Source organism: Triplophysa rosa, linkage group LG8 (assembly GCF_024868665.1).
Source record: "Triplophysa rosa linkage group LG8, Trosa_1v2, whole genome shotgun sequence".
Taxonomy (NCBI): Eukaryota; Metazoa; Chordata; class Actinopteri; order Cypriniformes; family Nemacheilidae; genus Triplophysa; species Triplophysa rosa.
In genome coordinates, this window is record NC_079897.1 from 27,062,773 (window position 1) to 27,075,032 (window position 12,260).

A 12,260-nucleotide genomic window follows, 5' to 3' on the forward strand; every position below is an offset into this window, starting at 1 on the left:
TGAAATAAACTCTGGGTTTCCCAAAGAAAACCTGCTCCCGACCAGGTTAGGTTCACAGAGTAAGTTACTATGGTTACTGACTCTGTGACCTCTCTTTTAGAAACGGGCTTGAGTTACCCCGCTTTCTCAGGTTTGACATACTTCACATTCTGAAACGGAAAACCCAGAGTTTCCCTCATTTCAGGGTTAATATACTCAGAGTTTTCACTAAACCTCCTTTCTGAGACGGGCCTCAGGACAAGACGGGGATCCAGCACAGGACAGCAAACACACGGGCATTAAATAGGAGAGGAAGAAAAGAGGCATACGAGGGCAACAGGTGAAGGGCGTGAACTGATAATGAATAATGAAAGAAGGGGGCGGGGCTAGGACGCAGGACGGGGAGCACCAGGCACAATCAATGGACATGTGCCTCCAAAACAAACACAAGAAATGGGGCTGTCGAGATCCCGTCGGCCAGAACAAGAGAAATAACTGCTAGGAAGGCGGGATCATGATGACACATATAGTAAAGACAGAAGATACACTAGCCGTCAGAAGTTTGGGATCATTCACTCATTCTTTATTTATATTTCCTCCAAACTCTTCAAAACCATGGAATAACACCGTTTTTATAACACAGCAATCAAAATAAATGAACTCTACGTTCTATGTAAAAATAAAACATAAAACCAGACCAGGGTTTACATCTTGCAAAGTGGTCTATAGCGAGAAGAAAACAGTTATGAAACAAAAACAATGCATGAAAATAGATACTGAAAGTACTGTGAAAGTCTAGAAGCATCCGAATATAACGAGCTAATAAATAAGTTTGTGAAAACAACATTGAGAGCTCAGCATGTTGAAACTCATTTGAGGTCAGAATGAAGTCGCCATCTGGTGGCAGATATGAAACACTGCAGTCAGTCATACAGGAGCATCACGAATGGATGAACGCATACGTGAATGAATACCTGATTGTGTGCTCCATTTAGTTGATTAAAAGACAAATGACTGATCACGTGACCGCTGTCTTCATTAGGTGACAGATAGCACGTACGGAGAAGACTTTCAGGATGTTTTTTCAGGACTCAAAAACAGAAAGGGTGAAATGAAACAGTGGTCGCAGGCAGGGTCAGGGTTGAACAGTGAGTATACAGCTATAAAGACACGGGAAAACAGGATCAGGTCAAATGAGAATGTAGCTCATTGACTAATCAGATTAGTCGGGATTAGATCTGTAGGCTTGACGCGTCTGCAGCGGGTTTGAAAGCAACAGATGAATGTGGGAACTTCCATCACAGCGAGACAGAAAGACACCGAACATCAAAACAGGATCCATTCACCGAACCACAATCAAGATATCGAGGTATTTTCTTTCAGTGCATCTGCGTGAAAGAGTGAAAGAAAAGAGGAGTGTTTGTTTCTGAAGGCTATATGGTCAGTAAACCACACGATTGACTGTAACTTCTGAAGGAAATATACTGAATCTCTTTATTGTCAATAATATTTCTTTGCAGGAATGAAGACGGCCTGTAAATGTCTGCGGATGTGCTGCGGTCAGCGTTTGCTTGGACTCTCAGGGGTTTGTTGTGCACATGGAGGTTTTTCTGGGTAACTACGGGTTACAAACACGACTCATTTGCCACAGCTGTTGTGTTATTGTTAGGGATGCTCCGATACCCTTTTTAAAGACCGAGTACGAGTACCCATGTTTTTTCTGGTACTCGCCGATACCACCGATGCCTGTGCCCAGTTTTTTTCCCGGTTTTCCATGCACAACACACTAAAACAAATAAAAATAGAATAGCTTCTTTATTACGATCAATTCCGCCTCACATTATGTGCTTGTCACAAACTTTCAAAGCACACATTTCAGTCAGTTCTGTCACGTGAGGTATGGGTGTATGTTTACAAGTACAGGAGCTTGGTATCCGCGCATCCCTAGTTACTATTATTGTTTGTTTGGTTTGTGTTCAGGTCAGCCCATATTACGCTATAAACGCTCCACAGCCTGCAGCTGACACACTTCATCAAAGCTGGTCAAAACCCAGCTCAGGTAAAGACAACACTGCTGACACACCTGTTATAACATCTTCATCACGATGAACATCTCTTGATCACAGTCAGAAACTCTTATTGTGTATTTCACCACGGCTGAATGAATGAATGAAAACCAGCTAATTAGCATCTGAGCCCAAACATATGTTGTGTAATGGATCTATAAGTAGGTATTGTCTGTACCTGTCCAGTAGATGGCAGCCTTGCATCTGGTTTCTGTCGTGTGTCTGACCTGTTCCACGAGGAATAAACCCCTTAACCTGTATTTGCAATACATGCATTTTTAAGACAAACTTGAATTGAAGTGCAGTTGTGTATGGTGACATGAATGGTGCGAGTTCAGAGAAGTGTGTTCAGCGCGAGCGCACCAGTGCTCTACACCGGACACTTCTGAGGGCTGAAGGAGAGATTCAGGAACTGAAGGAAGAGATTTCCAATCAAAGAGCATCATGGGACATGAGGTTTGTGGAGCTGCGAAAGAGACAACATGATCTGAGAGAGCAGGTGCGTGGCACTCCTATCATCATCATCACCATCTGTGATATACCTTGCGTTTAAAGTGACACTCCCCCCAAAACTCCCCCTCGAGTTGTTCCACATCTGTATAAGTGTCTTTGTTCTGATGAACACATTGGACCCCATTGACTCCCATAGTAGGAAAAACTCCTTTGTGAATGTCTTTGTTCTGTTGAACACAAAAGAAGATATTTTGAAGAATGTTGACAACCAAACGACACTGAACCCCATTAACTTCCATTATATGATCACAAAACCACTGAGACATTTCTCAAAGTATCTCTTGTTGTGTTTTACTGAACAGATAGATCTGTGATGACATGAGTCCAGCTAGTCTCCATGGGAATGGAAATAAGGTTTTTGATGAATTGTGAGCCGGTATAAATAATGATGCATTTGCCCGATAATGTAGTTCACCAGGAATGTCCATGTCAACATTCAACAGTGTGTTATGTGATGCTTTCAGCTGACCTCAGAGATTCTGGGACGGTCGGCAAGGCTTTACAGAGATGCTGATTCAGAAGAAGCAAGCGAGGTGTTCACAGAGTCTGGCCTGGAGAATGGACTCTCTGAGGAGCAGCGACACCCATGTTCAGGTACAGCAGAATCCTCTCAGTGCCTTCAGTCTAAAGCTCACATTAACATGACGGCAAACCTTCCACACTTCCACAGGTGGTCTTAAACGCACAGGAGTGCTTAGAGAAGACCGCTTGTGTGGCGGTCAGGCTTCCTGGCCATCCGTCATGGACACGAGGTACAGCACCACCGTCCGTCTCATCTGTCTTCTGCTTCAGACGCTCGTGACCGTTTCAAAGTTTACATTTACATTCAACGCATATGTTCAAATGATACACTTGACATAAACCCCTGCGGTTCCATCGTCAACATCTTTATCATCTGGCCGGTCTCCATATGCAGTAAAGCGGTTTCTCTCCGTGCCAGGCACCGGAGGAGCGGAGGACGACCTCATCGGGTGTTTGTGCCCCACTCCCCACTCGAGCTGAAAATCGGGCACAGGGTCCGAATCATGTTGCCGTCCGGACGGATCCGCACCGGGACCATACGCTACCTGGGCCGCGTGAGCAACTCGTCTGACTGTCGCCTCGGCGTGGAGCTGGAGGCGGCTGAGAACGGTCAACATGATGGCACCTGTGAGGGACAGCGCTACTTTGACTGGTTTGAGTCTTGCCTTTATCATTCAGCACACAAATGTAATCCCTCAACATCTAGTCAAGCATGCAGATATCGTCCAGCCAAACCACACCAGAACCCAGAATCTATCCACCATCCTCAAAGCTTCTAACCTTTCTTCTTTTGTTTTCTCTGCAGTGAAGCTGGACACGGTGCTTTTGTGACCGTCAGTAAATTGTTAATGGCTTGGGAGTAGACACATGAACATACTCCTGCAGGACGGATCCACAGTCCACTTCTGTATACTTTAACCTTTCATCTAGTAGAACAATAACTACTCGTTGTGAGATTAGTGACCCTGTTACCTTAAAGGTAAAACCACTGCAGAAGAACGTCTCAGTGACTGTTAGAGGTGGGTGGTGAGGCACGTTCTGTGTAATGTTAGAGTTCATCTGCTAATGTCATTGAAAAGCACACATACGGTATGATATGAACTATATTCTCCATGAGGATATTTGTCCATAAGAGCCCTTTTAGTCCTGACCGTGGTTCTGTTCATCGCTCTTACAGTATATCTCAGTTTAAGTGTGTTTTTTGATGAATCTGCTGATGGATTTTTGCACTCAGAAAAAGGATGTGTTGATTCTTAACAGATTGTTTATGTTATGCTATTTAACACATGATGTGTACATTGAAATAAAAGTGGTGTTAAGGTGTCTTTTTAACATGTGTTTGTATCAGGCATGTGAACCACTGTGTGTTAATATGTTAACAGGTGAGCAGATGCATAAAATCATAAAGCTATAGACTTTGGGGCAGTTTCCCAGACAGGGATCAGATAAAAACACGCTTTACGAAAAACATTAGTGTGTTCATCTCGAGATGAAAACAATCGCACAAATATATTTTATAGTGGCCGTAACTCAGACAGTTTCTGCACATATATGTTAATCTTGAGTCCTTACAGAATAGTATCACACCCTTCAGATATCCGTGGAGTCTTTAGGTTGATCACATTTATAAAAGTCAGATACAGCTGTACCATTATATCCGCAAACATACGACCCGTGCGGGGGGGTGGAACTAAAGCACGTACACGCCGATTGCCAACAAATCACAGACATATGACTCAGTTTGACTTACTTTTGACTACCGCTCCATCTATCAGTCTCAAACCATCTCCAAATCCAGCGTTATATCCACCGTTTATATAACATTCATCACCCAAATGCAGTGAACAAACAAACACTTTGCGAACGCAGCGCTCTCTCTCTCCTGCTCCAGCTGGATGATGTCTGCGCATGCTCCACTCGCTCTCCCTGGTTGGCGTGTGGCTGTGCTTTTCCAGGAGAATTGTCCAATAAGGGACTAAGAAAAGTTGTTACGAAACGGATTTTTGTGTTCGAAAAAAAACTTTCAGAGACCTCTACGAACGCTGGGGGAGTGCATGGAGCACAGAAATACTACGTTATGGCCCGGTTTCACAGCCACGGCTTAGCTTAAACCTGGACTGTGCCTTAGTTGAATTAAGATATTTATGCCACTTTTATAAAAATGCCTTAGAAGAATACATTACTGGTGTGCATCTTGAGACAAAACAATGGCACTGATTTACAGATTTTTAAGACAGGACACACATTCATTTTAGTCTAGGACTAGCCTTAAGCCTGGTCTGTGAAACTGGGCCCATATGTCCAGCTCGTGTTTTCACAAGTTGACCATGTTAAGCATGAGTAGCAGCACGTTTAACAGTGTAAAGAAGTCAGAACGCATGAAACAGCGTTGCACGTCCCCTTTAAGATACAGTATATCAGTGCAAGTTGTTTTCGATGAATACACGTCTAACATTTAAATTAGTCTGGGACTAGGCTTAAGCCCTATCCGGGAAACCGCCCCTTTGTGTTAATCTGTAGTTATTTTCCAATATTTGCCTCTTTTGTCACCCAGCTTCCTTTTACAAGAAGGAAATGAAATACCTGTGGATTAAGTTACGATCACATGATTAACATTGAACTGCTTTGCATTTTTACAACTTTGGTGTGTGAGAACTTCCTTCTTCCTTCTATAGGTGGATGAATAAACACAAGGACAGTGTGTGTTTGGTGAGAAATACATTTACCTTAATAAACCTTTTCCTCTACATGAATTGATTTAAATGGGATGCTTTAAATGCATCCCATAGTAGCAAAAGTGCCCCAGAACTGCTGTCCAGAACAACGATCAAGTAAATGTGCCTACTATGGGAGTCAATGGGGGGCAAAATCCCCTGGTTATGAGCATTCTTCCAAATATCTTTCCTTGTGTTCATCAGAACAAAGACATTTGTACACATTTGGAACAACTCGAAGGCGAGTAAATGATGACACGATTTTCATTTTTGGGTGAAGTATCCCTTCAAAAACTCGCCTTATTCAACTACCCACATGGGCTACAGTTAAATACTCTCTCATTAGGAGGTTGCTTTGGATAAAAGAGTCTGCTAAATGAATAAAGGTCACACAGGTCACTGTAAATGTCCAGCAAAAACCGAACAGAAAGACTGACCAAACTGACACTTATCATTTTATTTATTTTCATTACTGTTCATACATTTTTCCATTGAGTTTGCCAATATAAAACTGAGAACTTCTCATTTGTTCACATTAAAGATCCTTAGGCACTGGCGGAATAATGTCAAACACAGATCCCATGAACAGCACTGGACAAGCATAAAACATCTTTGCAAATATATTTCATCACTAGTCCTCTGTTGTGTCTATGCAGAAGAGACAACAGAAACCAAAGGCTTATAGCCACCGAGTGTGTGTTAGAAGTAGTTCACATTAACACAGGTGTCAGCCAAACACAGGAAAGTATAATATACATGAAACCCACTGCACATGTCGGCTCTGAAAACAGGGAGGCAACAACAACAACAACAGAAGATTGTACATCATGACAACAACTCTTCAAATAATGACATGACGTTAAAGTGTTAGCGGTTTCAAATGATGCTTGTTACATTTATAACATTAAGGCTCTTTTTGGCAAATGATTAATAGTGCAAATTATGTGGTCACCTGTCGCTACAGTGGAGGCTGGAATACTGACGTCTAGTTTGTGCAGCTGAAAAGCTTTGTCACGTGCGTTATTTTGTGATTACTGAAACCGTCACACAAAGAACATCCAAAACGACATTAAATGCTAAAACAAAGCCATCTGAAGGGCATTGCTTCCCTTGCACGAGTCCCTAAATCAAAACAAGGAAATGGCAATACTTCACAATGCACGCTGATCCAAATCTGCAGCGGGGGATTCCCAGCGTTCAACAATGAAACCAGGAAGTACAGCGACGATATTACAGGTGAGCCACATCCAGCGCTGTCTTTCTCTGATCACGCTCAGTAATCCCATAATTAACAAAGCAGGACTATTTCTATTCACTGCCATTAGAGTCATGACATAAAACTACACATTAACTGCTGAAAATATATTTCTGTTTCTGTCAACACCACATTAAGAGGCTTACGTACCGATTGCTACAAGTTACGAGCAACAATTGATGCAATGTGCATCAACCTTTAAAATAAGACGACATCTATTTATAGAGAGAGAAAGGTTTGACTTTCTAGTCATACACAGTTACCACATGTACTATGTGATAAGTCTTTAAAGAGCCTCTCGTCAAACCATGACAGCACAGTGTGATACTCCAGAAGATCGGCTCTCTCAACGTCTCGAGGACTCAGAAGAACTCCCCTTTGGACTTGAGTTTGAGAACCTCCGCAGCCATCTGCTGCGCGTCCTTTAGCTGTGGGAACATGTCCATAGCTTTGTCCACATGATGTGGGTTAAAAATAGCATAAAGCTTCCACCTGACCTCCTCTCGTTCTTCCTGGGACGTGCTGGAGTGCTGCTGGCCTCTGTGGCGGTCAGGAGACCTCTGGAAGCTGTGGCAGGGGAGGGGTTCTGGTAGGCTGCTGGCGTGCATCTGTTGTGTGTAGAAAGGGTACGGCCAGCCGTTCTGCTGAAGACAAGCAGGGAGACTGCAATGCTGGAGAGAGCTGTGGGGACTGAAGTTGGGCGGATAGCAGGAATAGGATCCCCTGCTGTCGCCGTAGGGCGGGTGACCTGCAGGTCTGGCCGGGTCACCGGATATGGACGGATGATTGGGTCTCATCTTTGGCAGGTCCTCGTGACTGTGACATGAAAACTGGCTTTCACAGGAGCCAAGCCCAGAGTCTGAACTAATCACGGATGAAGGGTTTGTTGGGAATGGAGCGCCGGTCGGCGGTGTGGAGAAAATGTCGTCCCAGGAATGGAGCGCGTGGTTTCTCTGACGGGAACTCTCCGACTTCAGACTGAGCTTCTCTTCCAACTCTTGCTCCAAAGATGGAGAGCAGGAGCCAAAGCCAGGGTCAGGGAATCTTTTTTGCCTGTCTCCGAGTGACCCGGTTCCTCTCCTGTCCTCTTTAGATCCGGCCAGCCTGGCGTTTTCTCGAAGCTCGTCGGCAAGCGAGCGCTGGGACTGGTTAGTGCGCTCTGGGTGGTAGAACTTACACTTGATTCCATATGTGCACTTTTTACCTGAATAAGAAATGCGGTGTTTAGAAAAGAGTCAACCCAATGACAAAAATATCATTAAAAACGGTCAGTTCTGGTCCTTGATTCTGATGAGCCGAGTTCTAAGCCGTTATAAAATACGGCTTAGATACGGCTTTAAAAAAAGAAAATACAAGATCAAAGTACTTGCCATATGGACAGAGTTGACGCTTCTGGTCTGATACGGTCATTCTTTTCCGAAGAAAATGATCTAAGTTGGGCCCGTGGCGGCCGAGAGGGTCGTCTGGTGGCATGAACCTGAGTAAAATGAAATTGGTCAGTTTCTTAAGAATGTTGAATAGAAGAGGGATTCATCATTTGACACTCAACACTCTGTGCTGTCAACATACTTGTCATTGACAAAGGAGTACATGAGCAATCTCTCCTCAATGAAACGCTTCCACTCCGGACGTTCACTCTGCAGATCCCGATATGTGTCGTTGGACACTATGATACCGTCCAGGTCGTAAGCTAGCTTGACAATAAAACGATCATCGTAGCACACCATCCGCTTTCCTCCGATCCTCCGTGAAGGCGTGAACACAACAATCTTCTTCCTCTCCAGCTCTTTTAAAATGTGTTGATCTGGAAACAAGGATGAACATTCGAAAGGTCAATCCCCGAAACACCCCTTAAGTTTGTTCATTGGGTCTAACTTTGTTTGAAAATGTAGTAAGACTGGGAACTATTGAGAGAATTTCATTCATACACAGATGATTAACATTCAATATGCAACCAGGTCCATGCTGTTGTGATTTATGCTAGCAAACACAATATTTCCATGAGAACAGGGCCAGAACATCTGAAAGAGGAAACAATATTTTGAATAATTCCTAACACAGCACGAGACTGAGAGCTGATAACAGATTCACAATGAAACCGCAGTGATAAGGGAAAATCATCAACTTCCTGGTGGGGAATTCCCTGCAGGACACTTCCTTATTCTTTTGTATCTGTTATGATCCTTCTTGCACCAATTGAAGTGAGGAATGCGAGCGGGGCGTTCACAGATCACAGACAGATTATCAGCTCACATCCCTGGGCTATTAAACTCAACCTGAAGCTTTCCAAAAACAACAGTGGTCAGTGCCAAAGTAGCTGATTATACAGACGTTATACACTTCATAAGAGTGAAAGGGTCCGAGCCCCTAACCAGCACGTCCTGATGAAGAGCGCTTCTTCACTGCACACGTCTGTCACGCTACAGAAGAATACAGCTGTGGTGAGCCACGCTAACGTGTGGAGAAACATGAGCTGTTGCTGTCAGAAGGGTGTTTTCACCTTTCAGAGGAACCGGTCTGTGATGACTCATCTCTCAAGCGAGGGCTGAGGGAGTGTCTTTACCTGAAATGGGCACATCGGGCCTGGACTGTTCTTTCCTCCACAACGGCACGAACACCGTGATGTTCCTGTGTCCTCGCTCAAGGAAGTAGTTGACGGCTAGCTGGATCCCTCGGCATGAGAACACTTCCTTGCTCCCATGACTGAAAGAGACAAACCCCACTTTATTGATCAGATCACTGAGACCTGGACCTCAAAATACAGGTTGGTTTCTGGTCTTAAAGGGATACTTCACCCAAAAACGAAAATTCTGTCATCATTTACTCACCAAATGTGTACAAATGTCTTTGTTCTGATGAACACAGAGAAAGATATTTGGAAGAACGCTTATAACTAGACAGATTTTGCCCCCCATTGACTCCCATAGTAGGAAAAAAAAACAATGGTAGTCAAAAGTGCCCCAGAGCTGTCCTACATTCTTCAAAATATCTTTTGTGTTCAACAAAACAAACAAAAATGATCAAGTGATTTTTCCTACTATGGGAGTCAATGGGGGGCGAGATCTGTCTGGTTATGAGCATTCTTCCAAATATCTTTCCAACAAAGACATTTATACACATTTGGTGAGTAAATGATGACAGAATTTTCATTTTTGATGATAAATGATAGTATTGTCAGAAAAGATGTTTCTTTGAAAGATTGACTTGATTTAGTGGGAAACAAGCTCCTAGATTCGATGAGTTCAGTAACCTTCAACTAAACAGCTCAATCATGTCGGCTTTGAACGCAGAATTTGCTTCTAGGCCAGTTAAAACACGACTTGATTTGCATACTCACAAAACCTAATACTCTAAGATGACTGCAGCGAGCGTCTTGTAACCACGAATAAACATCACTAATGCAGCCGAGTCATGAAAAGAACCTCACACTGTTGAAGTGACACGTGTGCATCGTGCAGGTAGGGAAATGGTGAAAAGCGTGTCGTGTGCGTGATTTGCGTATTGGAGATGATCAGAGACGCATGGACCGAAGCAAGTCAAAAGTGAAGGTTTGGGCTTCAGGCCCTAGACAACACGTGAGCACAATGATATACTGGGCGGTTCCTGATTCTGAACTAAAGAACCAGTTTGACCAAAGAGCGTTTGACTGATGTGCAAAAATAACACCGACTAAGAGGAATGAACCAAAAACTGAGAACCAGTAAACAAACACATATTATTACAATTAAGACGAGATTGCTCAGAACTATAGAGTAATGAACTATGGGATTTTGCTAGCAGTTGAATCTTCAGTGATCCAGCTCACCTTGATTAACCCCAGACAGACACATATGATGCATCTGCACACGTAAAAGGGACACGCGCTCACCTCATGGCCACATTGCTGCCATCAACAACTACAGGCTTTAGATCACTGTCCGCTTCAGCGGTGTCGTCCGGTGTAGAGAAGCACTGTCCTCCTCCACGAGCGGGTACACTCCCATCACTATCAGAGCTGGAGGGGGGCACGGCCTTCGCCCCGGAGCGAACCAGCTCTCCCAACACCGCATTAGTGTCCGTCCCCAGGCCAAGCTTCCTCAGGGCGGCCTTCACCTCCAGTGGAGAGTAACCCAGCTTGCGGAAGAAGTCGACCTTTATGTGCAGGTCGGAGAGGTTGGGTCCGCTGCACCTGGACTGCATGCTGCTGCTGGTGTCTGTCGTGACGCTTTCAGTGGAGCAACTCTTCTGTCATCTGTACACCACGCTGACATGTTGAACACGGCTGAAAACATTTGCAAATACACAGAAATAAGCTGAGAAAACCACAGCAGAACTACAGGCTGACACACGTGCGTTTCTCATAAAACTTCTGTCTACTGTATCTGTCCGTCTGTCAGGTGACACCACTCTTACAGGATAACACTGTATATTCAAACGGTTTTGAATCGCGTTGAGCATAAGAAAAACTAAAAGGATCATCACATTACGCGCACTGTATAAACGCGAAGAAAAGCTGCGCGCTTGCGCGGACGCACGGCTCGCGGTTCACTTCAGACAGTTCGAGAAAATGTTTGTATTAGTAAAGTACGCGTAAAGTGTTAGAGGTTAAAAAGAACGTGTCAGACGTACCATACTGTACTCCTCAGCTGATGATCACTGTATTGTGTGTGATTCTCCTGACGTGTTCCGCATTCACCTGTTTCCTGCTGCTTCAGGTGACTCCACATGCTCCTCCCCCACAGCAGAGACACGGCCACAGGCACTCCTCCCCCACAGCAGAGACACGCCCACAGTGATTCCGGAAAGGGGACCTAGTAGTAACATTTAGTGATGGGAAGTTCGAGTCAATTTCGGATGTTTGAATCTCGTTCAGCAAAATGAACGAATCTTTTTTCGAGTCATTTCGTTCATCTGAGCAGAGTTAAATGAATGTTGCATGTTAACAGCCAAATTACCCCATAACGTTTATTTATGCTAGTTTTGATCAGATATATAATAAGAAATAACTTATATTGTAGTTAGGGACAAGTTATGAGAAACAGTTATTTAATTATTTCCTGACAGCATTTCTGTAAAGTTATGCATTTATAATTCATTAACAATTTTGGGTCACTCACGTATGCAATAAGGTTTACAGATTGTTGTTTTTTACTAAAAAGTCTCATGCAGTTTGCAAAGTAAATAATAATAGGCTATTGAAATCATTTAAATGTGCAATTATTTAATAAGAGA

At 43.7% G+C, this 12,260-nt stretch overlaps 2 protein-coding genes across 3 annotated transcripts; one reads left to right on the forward strand and one right to left on the reverse strand.

The window, feature by feature from the left end:
• The first annotated feature begins 947 nt into the window (after window positions 1-947).
• On the forward strand, window positions 948-4,397 carry LOC130558194 (uncharacterized). 2 transcript variants are annotated; one of them, XM_057340481.1, is made up of 8 exons: window positions 948-1,348; window positions 1,500-1,593; window positions 1,960-2,038; window positions 2,384-2,544; window positions 3,023-3,152; window positions 3,229-3,310; window positions 3,499-3,732; window positions 3,886-4,397. In XM_057340481.1, exons 2-8 carry the CDS (start codon window positions 1,519-1,521, stop codon window positions 3,941-3,943), a joined length of 819 nt encoding a protein of 272 aa, XP_057196464.1. In that variant the 5' UTR covers window positions 948-1,348; window positions 1,500-1,518; the 3' UTR covers window positions 3,944-4,397. The 2 variants fall into 2 exon arrangements, with proteins under 2 accessions (XP_057196464.1, XP_057196463.1); XM_057340480.1 differs by having other exon boundaries at window positions 1,500-1,564; window positions 2,351-2,544.
• Window positions 4,398-6,239: 1,842 nt separating this feature from the next.
• Window positions 6,240-11,760, reverse strand: LOC130557903 (endoribonuclease ZC3H12A). Its single transcript, XM_057340032.1, has 6 exons — window positions 11,658-11,760; window positions 10,918-11,310; window positions 9,613-9,752; window positions 8,619-8,853; window positions 8,420-8,526; window positions 6,240-8,253 (listed from the first exon to the last, which is right to left on the reverse strand). The coding sequence occupies exons 2-6, from the start codon at window positions 11,226-11,228 to the stop codon at window positions 7,412-7,414; spliced, it is 1,635 nt and encodes a 544-aa protein (XP_057196015.1). The 5' UTR covers window positions 11,229-11,310; window positions 11,658-11,760; the 3' UTR covers window positions 6,240-7,411.
• Window positions 11,761-12,260: the final 500 nt, after the last annotated feature.